The sequence below is a fragment of the Arachis ipaensis genome, chromosome B05 (genome assembly GCF_000816755.2).
Source record: "Arachis ipaensis cultivar K30076 chromosome B05, Araip1.1, whole genome shotgun sequence".
NCBI classification, from domain to species: domain Eukaryota; kingdom Viridiplantae; phylum Streptophyta; class Magnoliopsida; order Fabales; family Fabaceae; genus Arachis; species Arachis ipaensis.
Window position 1 is genome coordinate 133,996,399 of NC_029789.2, and position 23,411 is coordinate 134,019,809.

Consider the following 23,411-nt stretch of genomic DNA (forward strand, 5'->3'; position numbering starts at 1 on the left):
CATTATATTAAATCATTTAATCAAATATAAAAGTATTTAATTATTTTTTTATATAAAGACATTTTAAAGTAAATTAAATGAAGTTGCCGCGTATTTTCACATATTCCTTTTCCACTCCTCCTTTGTCTAATTAAGTAAAAAAATAGATAACTTTCAAACCCCAGAAAATTTCTCTTTGACTACCGAATCAAATAGTAGAAAACTAGCACCTATATAGATAACATAATCAAGTATTACCTCACACATAAATTAAAATGAATAAATAACACAAATATCAACTCTGAAGTTTCCATCTACAGAGTCATCACCATGTCAAAAGCTTTCTACTTGTTATGTGCATTATTCTCCACCATATTCATGAGATATTATGCTGATTCATTACCAATTTGTGCTCCTTCTGATTGTGGTAATGAAGTTTCCATTAAGTACCCTTTCTGGAAACGTTCCGGCACCGCCGTCGGAGAAGTTTGCGGTTATCCGGATTTTGGTCTTGAATGTTCAAAAAAAGGCTACCCTATCCTCCAACTGAAAACTGACACATACTATGTTACAGACATAAACTATGTGAATCATTCAATCACACTTGTTGACATTGATGTGATGAATGATCCATGTCCAAGGGCACAGAACAACGTTTCCATAGGGAACATATCTTTGTCTTTCAGTAATTTGGATATGAACATCACTTTCTACTTCAATTGCAGTTCTCAGCCTTCAGTGGTTGATGCCGTGCCTATCAAGTGTTTGATAAATGGTCAGGGGAAGAAGTCTTATGTGTTCGAGGTTGGAACGGATATTGGTGGTAGGACTTGGACTAACTCTTGTGATGCTGAGGTTATGGTGGCAGTGAAGCATGATCAGATCGAAAGTGGTGATTTGATCAATGGGTTTGGTGCAGCTATGAACAAAGGGTTTGTTCTTGATTGGAACAGAGCTGTGGATTGTGCTGAGTGCGAGCTTTCTGATGGGTATTGTGCATATAATGGAACTGCTAGGCAAACCTTGTGCATATGCAAAGATGGCAGAATTGTTGCCAAAAGTTGCAAAAAAGGTACACTCTTTAGCCTTGAAACTTGTGGGAAAATCTTATATATATTAGTTTTTGTTTAGCTTCGCATGATTTATCATGGTTCAATCTTACATTAAGTGCATGTCACAGGTTAAAAGTTATAACTATTAGCTAAAAAATACCAACTTTTATTGCTCAAAACTATTTGATAATTACCAAATGGCATTATTAGATTTAAAATCTTACTATAGCTGGACTTTTCCAAAACAAGGTGCTGACCCAAGGTCAACAGTGATATGTTGAATTGTTGTTAATTTGTTAGAACTTGCACATAAGATTATAATCTTATACTAGTTGAAGGATTACTATGTGTTCATAACACGCAGCGGAAGAAAAAAAAGTAATCCTTAAATATCTATTTTGTGCTTAAACTTTATTCCAATAATATATAGATAGTAGATTAGATCTAAATACCTTTAGACGCTTTTAGTAAAAATCACTTTCTCTTTCGATGGTACGAAGGCGCTATGCGTATCCACACCGAGACCAACCTTTGCTGTCAACTCCTTGACTAATGGACATCTGATCTAAATTGAGAAACCTCTTACAACTCTTTGCATGCCATAAAATTCTTCTCAAAGAATCAGGCTTACATACGTTTATGTGTATAGAGGTAAAGGAATAAAACCCTTGTGTTTTATTCTCGTCTCTTTCACATTCCTCTACTCTTGGCATACATATATATAGTATGAGATTTGTTACTGATTTTAAATTTGATTCTCAATTCAAATTTAAATCATATCTTGTTATTTTAAACTTGAATCTTTCAAATTTATGAATCATATCATAACTCAATTTGAAATAGAATCAGTTAGGATCTCATCCAAATTTAGAATTCAAGTTTAGAAATAGAATAACTAATTATTCTCAAATCTCATATAATATTCTCAATTATCATACTATTATTATATTCTTGGTGCTAGCAAAAAATATAATAATATTCCATTTGAATTAATATAATTATTTATTTGATCAAATCAAAATAATAATTAAATAATTCTACAGCAAAGATTAGAACACTCGTTAGTGTGTAACCCCATAGGTTCAATACTAAGCGGGTAGTAAATTAGTCATACTAAATTTACTAATCAAGGTTGGCGTCTAGCAACACTCCTCAACGACCCGATAGTATGAAGTAATATATTTTTACTAAGAACCTTAGAAGAACAAAGTATAATTCCTTCCATCTTTCCAGCTCTTTGTTAACCTTTAGAGTATGGTTTAATTGTCAAACTCTAACTTGTTACCATTGTTATAATGAACTGTGAATGACCTAAGAAACTCATTTCTTCATTCATTCAATCCCCTAATTTAATCAAGCACCTTATTATATTAACATTTTAATATAATAACAACAACAAATTATTTGACACGTGATTGATTGGATTGTGGTCATACTACTTATTCCAACACTAGTAATAGTAGATTAAATGTAATGGTTGATCGTATGATGCGGTTCATTTGGATGCTTTTATTTGATTAATCTTTGCTTGTATCAAGTGCTGGTTATTGGCTGCTGTATATCCAAGTTTAATTCACTTCTTTCTAAGAGACTTGTTTTTGTATCTTAACTTGTTTCTGAATTCTGATTTTTCTCAATGTCATTGGAATACTAGTCGCCAACATATTTGTGTCAAAATATTGACAAAAATTGTCAGATCTTTAGTGATATTTGGTAGATAAACATTGGACTTCACTAGGAAAAACGTTTACGTAATTGCATATTATATATTAAAATTATTACCCTAGTCGGCTAGTCCTCACAGTATCTTAATAAATTATATCAAACATTCGATCGAATGCTTCACATGACTATACGATAGGCTCAGCAGGTGACAAGCCCTAAATTATAATGGACAATGATTTGGGCCCAAATGAATAGCTTACGAGCCCAATTTTAACGTTAAAAATTACACACCAAAAAAAAAATAATAATAAAAAACCACCATTGAAATTCATGACCTAAAATATAACCAACTTGGGTTGGTCGAGTGGTCAGCTCACTCGTCCGCTTAAGCAAGTGTCGGGAGTTCGAACCCCACCTTGTGCATGCAGCCACTCATTGGCCAACGGCAGACCCTTAAATGAAGCTCAGATTCGCGATGGATTAGTCCTTAACCTGTCAGGTTGGGGGATACCGTTTGGGTAAACCAAAAAAAAAAAAAACGATGAGAAATAAAAGGAACGTGAAAACAAACTAATGTTGGTCTAGTGGTTAGCTCATTAATTGTTAAGCAAGTGTCGGGGAGTTTGCGTACTACATTGTACAAACAGCAACTCATTGGCTAGCGGCAAACCATTAAATGGAGCTTTGATCCACAACGGATTAGTTTTTGGCCCTGCCGAGCTGAGAGATACCGTGAGCAACAAAAAGAAATAGAAATTATTCTATTCAATCTGCTTTCTTCATTACATAAATCACACATATATACAACTGATATCCTCACACAATAGCAAAACTTTCCTAAAATATCGAGATTAATCATAAACTAAACAATAGAAATCCTCCTAAATTATATACAAATTAATACTATCTATATTTACTTATATTTTCAAATTATAACTTAGCTATTGATTGATATTTTCTATATTTGGCTAAGCTTTCCATTATTTTCTATATTTGGCTAAGCTTTCCGTTATTACCCCCCTCAAGTTGAAGCATGTAAGTCGTGAATGTCCAACTTGACCAAGACTGTTGTAAACTTGTGGGGACCGAGAGCCTTAGTGAAGATATCAGCCAATTAAACTTGTGTTGTGACATATGATAAAAGAAGACATTGCTGCACAATTTCATCCCAAACAAGGTGGCAGTCGACCTCAATGTGTTTCATGCATTCATGAAAAACTAGTTTTTAGCGACGTGCAGGGCCACTTGACTATCGCGGTATAGGCGAATGGGACAGGATGAGGTATGAATAAATCATAAAGAAGATCCTTAATCCACTTCAATTTGCGTGTCACCTTAGCCATTGAGCGACATTCAGCTTCAGCAGAGGAGGCAGAGACCGTCGGTTGTTTCTGAGTTTTCCATGAAATGGGATAGTTGCCAAGTTGAACAAACCACCCTGTGAGAGACTTGTGAGTTAGAGGACAACTCATCGAATCGAAGTCACACCACCCATACAGGTGTAAATCATTGTCTTGTGGCAGCAGAATACCTTGGCTAGAATAACCCTTTAGATAATGAACAACTCTCAAAGTAGCTAGTCAGTGTTTTATGCGATGAGTTTGTATAAATTGAGATAAAATATTCACACTGTAAGCTAAATCAGTTCTAGTAAAACATAAAAAAATCAATCTTCCAACAAGTCGGCAATAGGTACTAGGATCAGAAATTTCAGGACCAGCAGCTGATGCCAACCAATGATTTTCCTCACATGGTGTAGAGGCTGCCTTAGCACCTAACATCCCCGCTTCAGTGATGATGTCCAAAACATATTTTTTCTGACACAAAAAAATGCTAGTGGGAGACCGAGCAACCTCAACCCCCAAGAAATACTTTAGCTCGCCGAGATCTTTCACGTGGAAGCACTGGCACAAATATTGTTTAAAATTTTAATTTGCAGCACCATTATTTCCTGCAATTACAAGGTCATCAACATACACTAGCATAACCAGTTGTAACCCAGAGCGACAAAGACTAAATAGGGAGTAATACTTTTGAGATTGATGAAAACCTTATCGAATAAGAGCAGAAGATAGTTTTGCAAACCAATAGCGAGGAGCTTGCTTTATCCCATACAAAGATTTTTGGAGCTTACAGACGACACCGGGGAAGCTTCATATAAACATCATCATCAAGGTCTTCATGTAGAAAAGCATTGTGGACATCCATCTATTGTAGTTCCCAGTTCTGAGCTAATGCTACTGCAAGAGTCGTTCGAATAGTGACCATTTTCGCAAACAGAGAGAAAGTTTCATTGTAATCCAATCCTTTTACGTGATGATTTCCGAAAATGACTAGTCTTGCTTTTAACCGTTCGATTGTCCCATTAGCATTATATTTTATTTTATATATTCACTTATAGCCAAGTTCCTTCTTTCTTAGAGGGAGAGCAGTGAGCGTCCACGTATTATCGATTTCAAGAGCATGAATTTCACGAGACTTAGCTTCTCGTCATCGCTCGTCTCTCACTGCATGAGAGAAAAATAGAGGCTCCTGTTCTGCTTGGAGAGCAGCAAGGAAAATACGGTGTTGTGGTGAAAAAGAATTGCAATTGACAAAATTTTGTATAGGATAAGACTCCTGAGAATTCTGATGGAGAGGGATATTAGACGGGATGGGCTCATTTGGATGATGGCAGTGATGACAAAATCGCGAAGACGAACAGAGGGTGTCTTCACACGGTGGCCGCAACCGAGTGAAGCTTCCACTATTGGCGGCAAATCAGCAGATGACGCATCGTGGTTCGGCGAATGGTGCTGAGTCATCTGAGTTATCCGGTCTTGGGTCCAAGGCAGTGGTGGCATGGTCGTTAGTGTCAGCCTTGAGTGTGTGACCCCCTGGTCATTGGTAATTGGTAGAGTCACTGATTGTGTGAGACTCCCCACATATTCATTTTGGTTAGACGATTGGGGTCCAGGTGTTGAAACTGACCGTGACTCATGGAAAGTGTCTTCTTTAAATATTTCTTCAATCATACGGGTCAGCATAAGTGCTATTCTAGGAGTATTGGTTTGGACTTGTTTAAAGGGAAATATATACTCAACGAAATGAACATCACATGACAAAAAAATAATTTCTTTTCCAAGTCAAACAATTTCCATCTTTTTTGTCCAAATGAATACCTGACAAACACACATTTTCGGCTTCGAATTTCAAATTTGTCATTTTATTGGTTCTGATTGTGAGCGTAGCAGAAGGAGCCAAAGATTTTCAAATGCTCATAGCTTGGAGCTTTTCCATGAAATACTTCATAGAGATTTTTTCCTGCAATATTTTTTATGGCGTTTGATTAATTAATTACCCGACCGTCAACACACATTCTCCCCAAAGTTGAATAGGAAGATGGGCTTGAAAACATAAAGACCGGGCAATATTCAGGATATGCTGATGTTTATGTTCCACTCTTTCATTTTGTTGTGGAGTGCCAACACAAGAAGTTTGGTGAACAATCTTTGTTGAAGAAAATATTGTTTTAAACACATAAATTCTATGCCATTGTCAGATCGCACCATTTTAGCAGGCTTGTTGTACAGTCGATCAACCAAGGAAATTTTTTTTTCAAAGTGACTAAAACTTCCATCTTTTCTTTCAACAAATATATCCAGACCGCACATGAACAATCATCAACAATAGTTAAGAAATATGATGCTCTACATGAAAAAGGGGTTCTATAAGGTCCTCATAGGTTATAATGGATTAAATAAAAAATATTTGATACATGATACTCACTCAAAGGAAATTTGTTTTTTGTTTGCTTGGATTTTTCACAAATTTCACAAATTTTATTCACCTCATTGCTGGTACATTTCTCACTTAAAACAGGAAGCATTTGCACAATTTTAAAAGACAAATGTCCTAGTCTCTTATGCCAAATATCGAATTGATTCTCTGTTTTGATGTGATAAGCTTGAGCCTTGTGTGTGCCACAATACCAATAAAGCCCATCTTTCCGTTCACCCGCTCCAATCAGCATCTTGGAAGTGTGGTCCTACATAATACAAACTTTGTCAGTGAAATTCACAACACAATTTTTCTCATCTATTAATTGAGAGAATTAGATCAAATTGCATTTCAATTCGGGCACATAAAGAACATTTTTCAACTCAAGCCCTCCGTCAAGGATCATTGTTCCTTGCTTGCATGCTACCACATGTTCACCATCAAGTAATCCCACTGGGCACCCTCGTATAATTTTCCTTTTCCACAAATTTTCCAAGGTTCCATCATGTGGTTGGATGCACCACTATTAACGATCCACAAATTAAACATTCTCTTACAGGTCATTTTCTCAAAATCATCAGGCTTTTGCTTGCCAATCATATCTAGTATCACCTTCCACTGTTCATTAAGTAAACCTGCCTTCTCAAGTTTATTTGTTTCTACATCATTGGCTTGACTTCCACTAGCATGCATCACATTTGCACGTGCTTGAGCTCCACAGTTTTAAGCCCTTTGACGCCATGAACTTTTGCCACTGCTCCTTCCTTTATTTTTGGGTCAGTTGCACCACCATTCCGGATATTCCACAATTTGAAAGCATTTTTTCACATCATGGCCATTCTTTCCACATTTCGAGCAGGTCACTGTCTTTTTTTCATGGCATCCACGTCCTCTCGCCTTGCTTCCTGTTTGTATTCCAAGGCCCACAACCATCCCTCTTTCTTCTGTTGATTTCGTGATTGTTCTCACTCTCTCCTCCTGAATCAGCATCGCGTTGACACAACTCAATGAGGGCAAGGGATCTGCTGCAAAAATATTTGACCTTACCGTGCTATATGTTGCATCATCCAGTCCCATCAGCAATTGATGAACCTTTTCTTCCTCTCTTTGTTTCTCAAGTTGACTCTCAATTCCGCACTTGCAACTGCCACAGGTACAAATGGGCATTTGTTCACAATTTGCTACTTCATCCCATAGGACATTTAATTTTCCAAAATAGGTTGTCATGTTCATATCCTCCTGCTTGCATCTTGATAAATTTGCCTTTAGTTGCTGGATCCGCAGGCCATTCACCATAGAGAAAACCGTTCCTTGATGTCTTCCCATAGCTCTTACGCAGTTTTTCATATGCCACAGTCAATCACAGGCTTGGTTTGATTGTGTTCAAAATCCAAGATACGATCATGGATTGCACCGTGGTCAGTCGCAGGACCGTCGGCTTAGAATTTTCATAAAATAATTCCATTACAAGTATAGTTCCAAGCCAACAAGTAATGCTCGACCAAAGTTTGGAATCAAAAGATGTCACTATTCAAAACAATTATAAATCTGGAGTTTTAATTCCCGGGTCGTCTCCCAAGGACTAGTGATCAATGAGTGCGCAATTTCGGTTGTGAAGGCAACAAGATTTTCAATGAAGAGATAAACAATTAAAGGAATAAAAGAACATTCAAAATTGCAAGTCATGAACTAATAAAAGAATTAAAGAACTAGCTATGTAATATAGACAAGTAAGCTATAAAAGTGATTGATGTATGTATGTGTGTGTGTGATTCAAAACATAAATGGAGTCTTGGCTTGGGATGAGTTAGGGATCCTTTCCTTGTTGGAATCACAACTATGACAATTGTAATAGATTAATCTCACTTAGTTAACCTTCACATCGGAGAGTAGGTTAAGGAGCATAGTTGTTCTTAATCCACAAATCCTAACTCACTTGCTAATTGCCTTAACAACAAGTTAGCTTTAGTGGAAACAAAAACAATTAACAATCCAAAAATTATCACTAAATGTTGGACATTCCAGCTCTAGGAACCCATAAACTCATTTTCCCTAAGCCAAAGGGTGGAAATTTAGCCCATAATCAAAATTGACATTTTCACAAACACTTGGTGGGCAAAAACACAAATCATGGTAAAATTGAGAAAATGCTTGAAACTATGAGTAACAAGTAATCAAAAGCAACGAGAACAACTCAACCAAGCATATAACAATCATCAATCATCAAAATCATCAACAAGAAATCAAAATTGCAAAAAGTATATATATTAACACTATGACTTTAATTACAAGAAAGAGTATCAAAATTGTAACTATAAAGAGTAGTAATTAAGAGACACTTACAATGGAGGCTAGCACAAACCAAGATCAAAAATGGAAATGGTACTTGAAATGTAAAACCCTAATATAAACTCTAATGGTGTTGAGAGAAAACTTAGAGAAAAAACTAAACTAAAGCTTCCTACTACTATTCTAAAAAGTACCCTAATGATATCCTCCCTCTCTACAAGGTTTGCCCCTTCCAATATGAGCTTCCAACATCAGAATTGGGCCTCCAATCCATCAAAAACGCGAGTCATGTGCATTTTTAATGAAGGCATGTGCGATGCGCCAAATGCTGTGCGCTCGCACACTTGGCTCTGATTTGCTACCTGTGCGTACACACAGGAGGCTGTGCACACGCACACATCAATTTGCTCTTCTCCTTCGTTTCCTCATGCTTCCTCTTCCTTGCATGCTCTTATTCCATTCTCCCCAAGCCATTCCTACCTTATACATCTGAAATCATTCATAAACAACATCAAGGTATCGAATGGAAGACAAATGGAATAAAATTAGGTTAAATTAGGCACAAAAGAGTATGTTTTCATAATCAAGCACAATTTAGGAAGAAAGCTCAAAAGCATGCTATTTAATGGAATAAGTGTAGGTTTATATGATGAAATCCACTCAATTCTAACAAAAAATTGTCGTAAAATATGGATTCATCACACCATCCACCAATCCTCTAGTTTGGCCACATATTCCTTTGGTTGGGGGTGTATCCCATCGATAAATCCCAATTTTCTCCGAGCACGAAAAGACATTTTCACATTTCTGGCCCATTCATATAATTTTCTCCACGCAACTGTACTTGTGTGATTATGTTGCCGGGTTGTCGCTTGCACTGAGATCATATGGCGAGTAAGTCTTCTTGGTCCCTCCTTCTAGGATTTTTGGTTTTTCTCCAATGTTCTTCTCTGGTTCTATAGCTGCTGCCATGGTTTTACAACCTGCCCCACAACAGCAAAACTTTCCTAAAATATCGAGATTAATTATAAAATAAACAACAGAAATCCTCCTAAATTATATACAAATTGATACTATCTATATTTACCTATATTTTTAAATTATAACTCAGCTATTGATTGATATTTTCTATATTTGATTAAGCTTTCTATTATTTTTTATATTTGGCTAAGTTTTTCGTTATTAAAAAAAGTATGTGGAAAATTAAAAAATACTCTATGTAGAAAAATATTCGATGTCTAAAAAAATATAAACAAATAGAAATATTCCACTTTTTATCTTATGAAGTGATTGCTTTTTCTATATTCTTTTTATGAGTATAGACTGGATACACATGATGCTATTATTAAAATCCACTCCAACTTTGCATCAGAATTTGTTATCATACAACTTAATTAAAATCACTTGGTTTAGCATTAATGGTAGTAATTGACTTATTGCTTGGTTATACATGTAGTAAGAGTGATTTCTTTAAGAAATGGAAAACTTAAATATGAACTCGGTAGGTACTAGGTAGTGTTTTGGCACTTAATTAGTGTTAATTAGTGTATTTAGGAGTAGTGTGCTAGCAGTTTTGGAAAATGGTATTTTTTTACTCCACCCAATACAGCACGGTCTCCGTTGTTTTTTATGATGGTCAATCCAAAACTTGCTAATATTATTTTACAGCTGAATTCCAATTCTAGCTTCGGAGCTTCACTCCATTGAATGCACTTAACATTTATGTCCCCTTTCCCTTACATCTTTTATTAACCATAATGGATAGATGTCATTTAATAGAAGTGGAAAATGCTAGTGAAACTGAAAGATCATTTGTGCTACAAAAGCATCACATCATTTGAATAAATGTTATCCGATATGCACTTGCTTGCTAAAGCCAAAAAAACAATTAAGCTCCTTTTAATGTCCATCCAAATTGTCAACGCTATATTTAAGACGCCACCAAACTTGGTAAACCTCATTTCCTTGCTTTCTAGTTTCATTATTTACGTAGGGGAATCTTGCAATTGTACACATAGTTAAGATAGAGAAACTAAAATTTTAAGGGAATGAAAAAGTAAATTAAATACGTAAAATATAAAATCGTAACAAGAATTGAATTGTAACATGGTCTGTTCTAATATAAATTTTGTAAAAGCGGTTTTAAAATCATAATATCTAAAAAAGTTAAAGAGTCAAATTAACATGGTACTAATCATTTGCCAGCTTAACAAGGTCTTAAACAGTAAATAACATATAATATAAATATTAGACTCTCCCATAGTCAAGTTTGGTCATTCAAAATCATTCAAGCAAATGGCTCGTCCTCTTCTTCTTCCTCCTCCACTTCCACCTTCTTTCGTCAAGGCCTTTGTTTTCTTTTCATCACTCTTGTTGCCAACATATAGTGCCGGTGATGTTAAAGCTTACACAGATTGTGCACCTTTTACCTGTGGCACCTTCAAGAACATTAGTTACCCATTTTGGAATAGCAACCAACCTGATTACTGTGGCCATCCTAGGTTCAAGCTTGATTGCCAACAAGACCAAGTGACTATAAACATCAAATCACAGAAGTTTGATGTCATCGACATCGATCAAAATAGTCAAAGTTTGAAGATTGCCAGGTTTGATTTGTACAATGATCCTTGTTCCAGGGACAATACCAATGTGAGTTTGGATAACGATTTCTTCAAATTCACTTCCAACGATGGCAACATAACTCTGGTATATGACTGTGATCCTCCTTCGTATTGGTCTGATATAAGCTTTAAATATTTTGGGATGTTTAATTGCTCCATATATGGTGGTGATCCTAGTGCTGCATACTTAGTTCTGATGGAAAATCTGGGTGTTATTTTTGATATGGGGTGTAAATTTATCATTGTTCCTGCCCTAGCGAAGGATATACTAAGTTTCAATAACTATGCGTTAAATAATGGTTTTGAGGTTGGATGGAGTGGAGTGAATGAAACCCTATGTGATAGTTGCAAACAATCTGGTGGGAGGTGTGGACACAATGCATCTTTAAATGAATTCATTTGCTTCTGTCGAAATAATCAGCAAACATATGGTGGGATTTGCAGCAATAGTAGTCTGTCTCAGTCACCAACCTTATCAGCACCAATACCATCAGAGCCGTTGTCATCACCTTATCCAGGTCCACTAAATTATCCAGATCATAGTGCTAAGGGTATGTGTTCTTCCTACTTTTATTTTTTATTAGGTTTGTCCTATTGAATTTTATGAAGAATCTTATGATTGCCCGTCCCACCACATTAGCTTGCAACACAACTGCAATTGTGACTGCAATCACATTTTAAAGCTTTTAGTTTAATCTTCGAGTAGCCAAATTTCATAACACTCCGGTAGGATAGGTAGAGCTCCATTTCTTAGACATGGAATTGTTTGGTTTGAGTGTTCAAAGGTACTCTTCTTTGATCATGTTCATGTTGTGCTGTTGATATATGATCTTACTATTAAGGACGCATAATAATGAGATAATGTATTTGAATTTTCTAACTTACATATAGGGTTAATGAATTTGGGTCTGTTAGCAGATATTGACTTTTGAAGATGTAGTAGTAATAATGAGCACAAACTTTTAAAAGCCTTAATACGACATGGTAATAGTATGTGTCAATGTGTCACTTTGTTGATTGCATGTTAAAACTTTGGATTTCATTTGAAGATGACAGATACCAAACTAATCAAATTATTTTTTTATTATAATGTTCAAGTTTATTTTTTAATACAAAAACATATAATAAACAAAAGAAACTTATACAGGTATTATATTGGCCCCAACAACTAATAACATTGTGTTGCCTGTTTAGTTTGGATGATGCAGTACAGCTTCTTGGAAGAAAATTTAAAACACAGGATATATCATATTAGTTCTCAAATTGACATCTTATTGGACCTTCTATTTATTAGAAATGGAACTTAGGAATTTCCATAACCTATAGGTTGACTCTCCAATCTTCATATTATTTTGTATTTATTTTGGCTTATTTTGAAGATGCTCTGGCCTGCAATAAATTAAATGGCATTCATTGTCAACACTTGTAGGAAATAAATTCTTCCTTTGCTCAGTTTGCTTGTATTGTTGCAAAACATACATATGAATGTCCTGTTCTTGGTCATAGGCCTATCATTTTCTATTGCCCCAGTAAGATTTTAAGATTACAAATTTTTTAAGATTCTATCCCATTCTCACCTCAATACCAAACTCAGCCAAAAATTTCTACCCTGTTCCCACCTGTTAATTAAACAAATTACAACATTTAGAATGGGATTAGTTCTGAAAACTTAAATCTTTAGCCACTGCCACCTACTTATTTCTTCTGTAATTTAAAGTGCATGAATGATTGGTTTGGTACATCTGAATTTAGAAATCTATGGTAGAGGTCAAAATGTTATTGTCTATTTGCTAACTTTAAGTTGATGAATACAGCTTGTTCTATTTCAGGTGATGCAAAATAGAGAACTAGTTTATGTTATGTTAATGCATTCAACTTTAAGCCATTATTAAATAGCAAGTTGATGCTGATAAAGTACCTACTGCAAAATATAAATTAAAATTGTATGATCTATGCCGTTTCTCGATTTGTTGTCATTTTAGTCATACTAGACTTCTTTAATGAAGTTGACTCTTAACAGTTCTCTTGGTACTCAACATCTGATAATTCATTTAGATGAACCAAATCACAATTACACCTCTAGTTGTGATGATTACCTTGATAGAGATCAATCATCAAAGTCAAGGATAGGGTAAATTATGTGTTCCCTGCCTTGGATGGATTTGTTTATTTCTCAGTTAACTGTCTCAACTTCCTACTTTCTATCTCAGATCCAAGCTACTTTAATGTTGACAAACTTTTTTAAATGTAGCTATGCGTCTGAAGTGAACTTTCTGAAAGAGATAGTTAAATAATCTATTCTATTAATAAATTCATTTCAAAAACAATTTTTAATTAGCAAGTTGATGTTGATATGCACCTATGATCAAATGTAAATTGTAATTAAGCATGAAACATGTTATTGCTGCATAAGCTGTGTCATTTTGGTCATCATAGAATTTTAAGATGGTGAAGACTTGGTCCAGAGCGTTAAAAGCTAAATGAATAAAGGTAGGTAGTAAGAAAAATGTGAGAAACACGCGTCTTGTTTTCTTTTGGTTGGTTATGTCATATGTGTGTTCTTTTCAATTACTAAAGAAAAAGGAATATAAACAATCACAAGGGAAATGATGAGGAAAAGCTATTAAAGTAGTACTAGCACTGAACATAAAAGGAAAATAGTAGTTCAGCTCACAATTTTGAATATTAAACATTATATTTGTTATCATTGATTTTGTATTAGCGCAGCTGTATGAAAAGTAGTAAATGATTTATTTTATTGCGAAAAAAAGAAGTAATAAAGAAAAAACTTGAAAACGAGCGAAGAAAGACATGGGAACGTGGGTGGTAGTTTCGGGGTTGACTGACTCTGCCTAATTGGTCGTTAAAACATGCAAGCCCATTTTGTTTGTAGATGACTCATGACTTAGAGTATAGTTTTCCATGGCCGTGGTCAACACTCAACACCTCCCTCAACTGGAAAATGAAAAATCAAATACAGTGATGGCAACCGTGGCCATTATTTTCCGTAAGAACTTCACACCATTACACCAATAACCGGTCTTCTTAATGCTTCCTGGGTACACCGTACTCTGCAAATAAATAAATAAAACTGTTGTAAGCTGTATTGAGTTGTTGAAGAATGGATTGCCACGTCCATAGTGAACTCCCCATGGTGTTTGCATCCATAGGGATCATCATCTCCTTGTTGTTGATGGCCGCTTTGCAACCATCCCTGTCTCAATCACCACCTTCCAATAATCACTCCCTCTGTCTCCACCAGCCATATCGGTGTGGCAAACTAGAAGCATACTTTCCTTTCTGGGGGGAAAACCGATCACGCCAGTGTGGCGGCGATGACAAACTCCACCTTTCCTGCATGGAGGAGAATGATAGTGGATACGGCGGGCAGCCCCCAAAATTCTACACTTACATTGAGATGAGGTCACAACGATTCAATGTGGTGGAAATTGAGAACCTAATTAACTATTCCAGGGTGAAATTGGCGCCCCTGCCAGTGGATGACGGAGGACCTGATGTTTGCTCTGGGAATTCCGATTATTCTCTGGATTACCCTCTATACACCTATGACCAAACAGTCCACAACATCACAGTATTCTATGATTGCAGTAACTCCCATCCGGATAAGCATAACATGAATTGCTACGGTAGTGGTCCCGTTGTGTATTATAATGGTAGGGAAGAACAGGTTCTGAAAAGTCATCAAGACCTTGATAATTGCGATCAGCGTATCCAAGTGGCCGCTGAGGCTGTTCTGTGGTCGTACGTGGAGGGAGATGATGATGCTTCTGCTCTGCATTTCAGTGAAGGTGTGTGGGTGAAGGTGAACTATACTTTTTCTCAAGATTGTATGAGATGCGTGGAGAGTAAAGGAAGGTGCGGGTGGAACGATACGCATCCATTTAGCTGCCATTGCCCTGATGGATCTAACGCCCTCCCATGTCCTCATACAGGTCCTCCTCCGGTCCCTTCTCCTGGTCCTCCTCCCTATAATAGTCCTCAAAGAAAGAGTATGTCTTTACTGTCCCCACATATCTTTTTGGTTCAATTTCCTACATTAGTCATGATCATTCAAGTTTCGTCCTTCATTTTACCAAGTTATGCATGGATTAAAGATTAGATTATTTTTTATTCAATCCATTTACGCGCCAAGCATTTGATCCCTTTCGGATCCTTAACAAGCGGCAGAAACCTCTAGTGTAGTACTAGGTAAATGAGTAGGAAACCTCCAATTCTCAACAGAACAGAGGAATTGACCATGTCAGCTCAGCTCCGCTGTTAGGGCGGCTGACTACAGTTTGGCATTAGCTGTGATCCACTACTTAGAGTATGCTATGAAAAAGGCCAGGAAAAAAAGAAAATAATTTATTAACGTTATTTTTTAAACATCTGTCTAAAAATAGTTTAAATTGCTGTTAAAAAAATTAACGATAAAAAAATGGGAACTTAAAAGTTAGAGTGTACTAAAATCAAACAAAAAACTTGGGGTACACCAGGTTAAGGTTTTAAGCTAAACAGTAAAGTGATGATTTTCCTGTACTATAATAAGAAAATGATAATAATCAATCAACATAAATTTTAAATATGTAATATTTCAATTTTAGATTTATAACTTTTAGTTTGAGTTACAAATTTAATTGATTTTTATTACATCCATTGTTAATTAAAAAATAAAATAGATATTATCACTTTTTATTCGATAATGTTATTCTTTTTCTTATAAATTTATGTAAAATACAATACAAAGATATTATGTATGAATGACATTTTTAAAGAATAGGAGTAATATTTTTTTTTTAAATTGTTCTTACGATTTAGATGTAGTTGAAGTTTCGCACATATTTCTCTTCGGAAAGAAATAAACTGCTGGAGGCTTATCTTATCTGATTAACGACATGATAATAAAATCTCATAAGTGTGTGCAACTGTGCATCATAGGTCAAGATTTTTCACTGACCTAGTCAAAGAGATAAAATAGAAGGAATGCAGGGAAATTATTTTTCTAGTTCTGGCAAAAGCTACATCTTTTGAGGGTTATATTAGTGATTTCACATGTCAACGGATTTGTCTCCCTGGGTTTTGCATATGCATGAAAGTGCAGCAGCAATTCCTATTATTAATTTGTTTATTTATTGAATTATTTTTTAAATTATGGGGTTAGAATTAGATAGTGCGCTAAGTCTTTATTTTCATTCTGGTCCAACGCGTCTTTCACAATCATACACTTCATTTTCTGCTTTCTTCTGTACATGACATGCTTTTCTTTCTCCGATTTCCCTTTCAAAGTCCTCACATACATGTATTCTCTTACAAAGAACTTCTAAAAACACTACTATCTAAATTTTAAGTGCAGGATCCTTGTGATGTCACCATTACTGGGAATGACCATATTCTCATTCTCACCATTAGTATTTGTTTTGTGTCTATTTTTTTTTTTTAAATTTAATAAAGAGAAAGGAGTCTTCATACTTCTTTTTCAAGCTACTTCACCTACTTTCCATTATCAACATTCAACTTTTGACATTGTTATTATGATTAAACAAATTTAAAACTACAAAAACACCCCACCCCAACAAAATTGAAAATTCACAAAATTGCTAATTACTAAGTTTATGAAAACAAATATTGGTAGTTGGCCTACTTCTCCATCTTTATAAATGTGAATGGGTAATTCTCTGGTGGATTGTTTTCAAACACCAATCATGACCCCCACTATAAAATAGTAGCATATAAAAAGTTTTCCACAATAGCTGCCAACTCCGTTGAATTTCTTCTCTAAATGCTTCCTTCGGACCCCATCCGAATTCTTTTCTCCTATGTTCTTCTCTGCTCCCCATCCAAATCTCAGGCAACAAATGATCCTTCAAATCTCCATCCATTACAATGGACTTCAACTATACATTATAATCACCATTATCTTCTTGTTCTCCCTGGCTACCACTGTGGTATCTGTTAATCCAAAATTTGTGGCCTGCACACCTAGAAGCTGTGGAAATGGTCTAAACATTAAGTATCCATTCTGGATCCCTTACGAACAGGATTCATTTTGCGGCTATCCTCACTTTGAGATCACCTGCAAGAACAAGAATCCAATTCTCAAAGCATCCAATTATGACTTGCTAGTGAAAGATATCAATTATACCAACTCTTCATTTACTGCTGCTAACCTTGCTGCCTATGAGGAAAAGTGTCCTGCTCCCATGAACAATTACAGTTTTGATAAGTTACCATTTACTTATAGTTCTGAGAACAATAATTTCTCTTTCTTCTATAACTGTACCACGAAACCAATAGATTACCCTATATATGAAGTAGATTGTGCTAAAAATGCTACTCATTATTCATTTGCGGTTTTTCATAAGGAGGCACTGGAGCGCAAAAACTACTCCATGAATGAGTGTCAGTTTGTGATTAATGTGCCACTGAACATGAATGCTGCTGTTAATTTCAGTAGCTTATTGCAAATGAATTATACTGAAATTTTGAAGATGGGATTTCTTTTAAACTGGACTGCACCTGATTGCCAATACTGTGAGAAAAGTGGTGGACGGTGTGGATTTGATGGTTATCAGTTTCTCTGTTTCTGCAAGGATAAGTCATACCTGAAAAGTTGTGGTGATGGTAATTTATTACATATTAGGAAATATTCTAATCATATTTCTTGTAGTTTAATTAGCAAGTGTTCTTCTTTGAACTTTCTTCGTGTGCACATTCTAATGGTTGAATTTGAAGAAAATATAAAAGAAGTGCGGAACAACATGCATGGTTGAATAGCTTATGTTCTCTGGTTACCTAGCAGCACACTATATATAGTCATTAGGGAATTGATAGATAGCTATTTCCTAAGACTCTATGGTTCAATGACAAACATCATAGGGTACATTAAGGGTGTCATGCAACTTTTGGTGCATTAAGCCAAAATCATTGTAACATTTGGTCAAAGCACACACTCAAATATTAATGATTATGTTCTCTGGCTTTACCTTAAACTCTAACAAAGATTGGCTCAAGAGTGCTATAACTCATCTTTGTTTTCACTGTTAACAGATGCAGGAAAGCGCCGGAAATGGATACTCGTTGTTATAGGTATTACATCCAGCCTCCTGTGATATTTTCTTGGGCTATTTTGTTGTATATGTTCATTGGAGAATATATATGAAAAACAATATTAGCTGAAAGATTATGTGCATCTTTTCAGTTGCTGCTGCTGTGGTTGGATTGTTTGCCCTTGCCATGGCCCTTCTTTTCTATAAAAGGCGAAAGAAGACCAGTTATGGAATGTCTTATACACAGCCGCGGAGCTTGTCTTCTGATCCATCATCTTGGAAAGATACTGAGAAGGGAAGTCAATACTTTGGAGCGCACCTCTTTACCTATACTGAACTTGAAGAGGCTACTAACTTCTTTGACCCATCCAGAGAACTAGGAGATGGAGGTTTCGGGACAGTGTATTATGGTAAATTTCAAGCATCATTTGCTGTATCTATTGGCATATATGTGTATCTTCCATGATTGCTGACAAAGATACTTGTCTTCTGATGTTTCTGGTGTAGGACAACTACCAGATGGACGTTGCATCGCAGTGAAGCGGTTGTATGAGAACAATTACAGGAGAGTAGAACAATTCATGAATGAAATTGAGATCCTAACTCGCCTACGCCACAAAAACCTTGTCTCACTATTTGGATGCACTTCTCGCCACAGCCGTGAACTTCTGCTTGTGTATGAGTACATTGCAAATGGAACTGTTGCTGATCATCTTCATGGAAACCGAGCCAAAGCTGGTACACTGCCCTGGCATATTAGGATGAACATTGCCATGGAGACTGCAACTGCCTTGGCATATCTTCATGATTCTGAAATCATCCATAGAGATGTCAAAACCAATAATATTCTTCTTGACAGCAACTTTGTTGTGAAAGTCGCAGATTTTGGACTTTCGCGCCTTTTTCCAAACAATGTCACCCATGTTTCAACCGTTCCTCAAGGGACACCTGGTTATGTGGATCCAGAGTACCATGAATGCTACCAGCTTACTGTCAAAAGTGATGTTTATAGCTTTGGAGTTGTGTTGGTTGAGCTGATATCATCCTTGCCGGCTGTTGATATCACAAGGCATCGGCACGAAATCAATTTGTCCACCATGGCCATTAACAAGATTCAGAATCAGGCACTGCATGAGCTAGTGGACAAAAATCTTGGGTTTGATTCAGATTTGAAGGTAAGGAAGATGATAAATGCAGTAGCCGAGTTAGCATTTCAGTGCTTGCAGAGTTCCAAAGATATGAGACCTTCAATGCAAGAAGTAGTGGATACTCTCAAGGATATACAGAGTGATGGCGAGTACAAAGGCCAAAGCCATGCTGAAGTCATGGATATCTCATCAACTGCAGATGATGCTGTATTGCTGAAGGATGATCCGCCTCCACCGTCGCCGGCTTCAACTGTAGGGAGCAAATCTACAACACCAAATGCTAGTGGATAAGTGATCCTTCTTTCACATTTCAGAAAATAGCAGAGAGCGCATCAAATAGGTAGCGTCCACCCAGTTAGAGCCTGGGTGCTATCATTAGTAATGTAGATGACTTTAAGATTGAGATGTACATAGATGCTGATAAAGCTGCGTTGGTTATGAGAGTTTATCTGTTTAATAATTATATTAATATTATTGTTATATTTTTCATGTGATATCAAGTTTAAATAAGACGCATTTTTAATTCATTTTTCCATTTTAATAATATCTTTTTGGTAACATTAGGCATTGATTTTGAGTTCTATCCCAAGCCTTTGGTATATGCAAATATGCAATTGGATATTCCAAGTGGTTGTCATATAACTCAGTTACTTTCTGTTTTCTACACGTAATTATGCATGTACACTTAGTAAATTAGCAGTTCAAGTAAATATATAACAAAATTTTCATAAATATACTATATAACAGCATAACAAAATAGATTAAGTCCACGATCCGCGCATCGTGCGGGCTTCACCCTAGTTCAGATAATATTACAATAGCTAATTATAGTGTGACACCCTAAGCAAGTTGCAACATATATACTAGCATTCTTAGCTTGAGATAAACAATACAATATAATATAACAATTGATTACTTGATGATGGTTAATTCTTTTGGCTTAAACCACAGTAAAGCAATTTTGCTCGAGTAGTCGAGTTAGGTAGAATACTAATAAAACACTATAGTATAACACCATGTCTCCCATACTACTCAGTTATTGTTAAAATTAATAGGAAAATTTTTAAACAGAAATTCAACCACTATTCAATTCATGAAATATCAGAAAGTTTCAAATCTTAGAACATTGTTACCAAAAGGAGAACAAAAGAAGTCTTAACAACAAGCAAGTACTCTTTCTAAATTAATTTCCACTTAACACCTATAGTGAAACAACAGGCATTTGCAGTATAAATAAAAAATAAATAAATAAAAGATAGAAGAATTAATAAACATAGCTGGTTGTGGCTTTTTTACAACCTTTCTTTTTTATTAGTTTTGTCCAATTAAATCGAAGTTTCTTTGTAGACACTCGTTACTAGTACTCATCGTATTCAATTGATCAAAATGGCATTCTTTGTTTCACTTTGCAACATATCCTTGAGCACCTTCTATTGCAACACTTAATATTCTTAGGAAGTCTGATTTAGGAGCCTTATGCCCCTATCCATCAAGAACCAAAACGTAAGATCAAAGCTTGACGAAGAGGCTTCACTTTACCATGAGAAAGTAAAAAAGATGCCAACAATTAATGGTGAGAGGCAAAAGCACAACTATTGCTTGATCAAACGGGTACAGTAAGATTTAGAACCTCTGACATCAATAACATAAACTGGAAAAAAAAATGAAGCTTTAGAAATAACTTGCCTTAGTAGGATCAAGTTCTTGCTAATCTTAGCCTTTCACTAGCTGACATTTTTGTTTTCAGTGAAAACATTCAGGTTATAATGTGTGTTTGATACAATAGAAGATTCTACACCAGTAGAAGATTCTACAACGGATACAATAGAAGAAGATTCTACCAACGGTACAACCGTAGAAGATTCTATCACCACTCTTATTGGAGAAGACAGACCTCTTGGTGGAATTTCCAGGGAATTCATACTGCCTTCCAACATTTCTACAACTTTACTCATTGTTGGCCTATCACTTGGAATTGGTTGAATGCACCATAAACCCACCACTGTCATTTTCTTGACAACATCATTTTCCTCCATTGATAACTCTTCGTCTTTAGGTCCTACCTGAGTGCCTTGTTCAAGACTTTTGTATATCCAATCAGGGAAGTACATCTCGCTTGTTTGACTTGTCTCTGCAATTATGTTCTTCTCCTTCATTCCTACCATTTCTAGAAGCATCATTCCATAGCTATAAACATCAGATTTATGTGAAACTCTATCAAAATATCTGTTCCACATTTCTGGAGCTATGTACCCTATTGTTCCTCTGGTTTCGGACATGGAAATATGACTTTCTTTTCTAGGACAAAGCTTTGCTAGTCCGAAATCTGATATCTTAGGACAAAAATTTTCATCCAAAAGGATGTTATGTGGTTTTATGTCAAAATGTAAAATTCGAATGTTGCATCCTCTATGCAAATACTCCAATCCTCTAGCAATTCCTATGGAAATTTGATACAAATTATCCCAACTCAAGAGTGGAGTATTTTTAGGTTCTTTTTTGTAAATAAACTTGTCAAGTGAACCATTAGACATAAACTCATAGATAAGAACTTTTTTGTGGCCATCTAAGCAAAATCCAAGAAGGGTGACAACATTAACATGAGAAGTTCTACTAATACTAGCTACCTCGTTAATAAAATCTTCACCATTTCCTTTGGATTGATTCAAAATTTTGACGGCAACATCGGAACCGTTGCGTAACTTTCCCTTGTACACAGCACCAAAACCACCTTGTCCTAGCTTAACTTTGAAAGAGTTGGTCATTTTCTTCACATCCGAGAATTTATATCTCTTTAGAGTCAAGACTCTATGATTTTTTAAGAAGGTCTCAATATCTCGATTACTCTTTAACCTTAACAACTTACACGTAAAACAACTAACCAACACTCGGATAACTGCAATTGCTGTAATTGTTACACCTGAACCTGATACAAGTAGCCTCAGAGAATTAGTGGTTAGAAACATTTAATATGATTTGATTTTCTATAAATATTCTAGAGAAACAGAACCAAAGTAAGAGCTATATGCTTCTAGGATCTTTCCTAAGAAAGTTGTGATGCTGGCATGTAATTGACAGAAGGGTTGGTTCGTGCGTGATATCACACCCTGTATGAAGCTTCAAGGGGAGCTATGTGATTTAACATGACTCATGTGGTTTGATTAACAAAAGTTAAGCCTGTCAAGGAACTATACCAGAAAGTGGTACAAGTAACCTTTCTTATACCAAAATTTACCATCAATTAAGGCTATAACATAAAGTTGATGACCTTAAGAAAAAAATAATTAAACAAATGGCGACTTAACTAGAGTAGTGCCATGCGGCAGCAGGAGAACAGTGAAGTTTCCCTCCAAAGGCCATGGCAAGGGCTAGCACTCCAACCACAGAAGCAGCGACTGAGAAGATGACATAAACTTTCAGCTAATATGTTTTTATATATATTCACTAATGAAACAAACACAAGACAAAATAACAGAAGAAAATAGCACAGGAGGCTAGATGTATTACCTGTACCGATAACTATCCATCTCCAGTGATTTCCTGCAACAGTTAACAGTGAAAACAAACACGAGTTTAATTTAAACTTTAATTTCAAATATTTGAGTGTGTGCTTTCACCAGATGTTATATGAAGAAAGAAAGAAGCATTAACCATAAGAATGTGGACATGAAGAAAGTGCAAAGAAGAATACTTGCTAAGGAAACTACAAAAGAATTATCAGAATTTTTATTTGTGCAATTTAAATTATCTAAATTATCTTGCATTAAAATTCTTATTTTTTTCATACATAATTTCTCTAATTTAATAAATATAAGATAAAATTTTATTAAATTACAAAATTACTATCAAAAT

General features: G+C 35.6%; 2 protein-coding genes across 11 annotated transcripts in view; one reads left to right on the plus strand and one right to left on the minus strand.

Moving 5' to 3' along the window:
* LOC107644271 (LEAF RUST 10 DISEASE-RESISTANCE LOCUS RECEPTOR-LIKE PROTEIN KINASE-like 1.2) lies at window positions 223-20,100 on the plus strand. 8 transcript variants are annotated; one of them, XM_016348106.2, is made up of 4 exons: window positions 223-1,051; window positions 18,413-18,451; window positions 18,564-18,821; window positions 18,919-20,100. In XM_016348106.2, the coding sequence occupies exons 1-4, from the start codon at window positions 310-312 to the stop codon at window positions 19,848-19,850; spliced, it is 1,971 nt and encodes a 656-aa protein (XP_016203592.1). In that variant the 5' UTR covers window positions 223-309; the 3' UTR covers window positions 19,851-20,100. The 8 variants fall into 8 exon arrangements, with proteins under 8 accessions (XP_016203592.1, XP_020958537.1, XP_016203589.1 ...); XM_021102878.1 differs by having other exon boundaries at window positions 18,419-18,451; XM_016348103.2 differs by lacking the exon at window positions 223-1,051 and adding an exon at window positions 10,972-11,916.
* Window positions 20,905-23,411, minus strand: part of LOC107641192 (LEAF RUST 10 DISEASE-RESISTANCE LOCUS RECEPTOR-LIKE PROTEIN KINASE-like 2.4) — a 76,104-nt gene continuing 73,597 nt past the window's right edge. Inside the window, exons 2-4 of one of the 3 annotated variants that reach the window (XM_021102873.1) lie at window positions 23,067-23,099; window positions 22,865-22,954; window positions 20,905-22,485 (exon numbers count right to left, since the gene is read on the minus strand). In XM_021102873.1, the coding sequence (XP_020958532.1) occupies window positions 21,284-22,485; window positions 22,865-22,954; window positions 23,067-23,099 (1,325 nt within the window). In that variant the 3' untranslated portion in view covers window positions 20,905-21,283. The remainder of the gene's footprint in view (window positions 22,486-22,864; window positions 22,955-23,066; window positions 23,100-23,411) is intronic. The other 2 variants (XM_021102874.1, XM_021102875.1) reach the window with 2 other exon arrangements.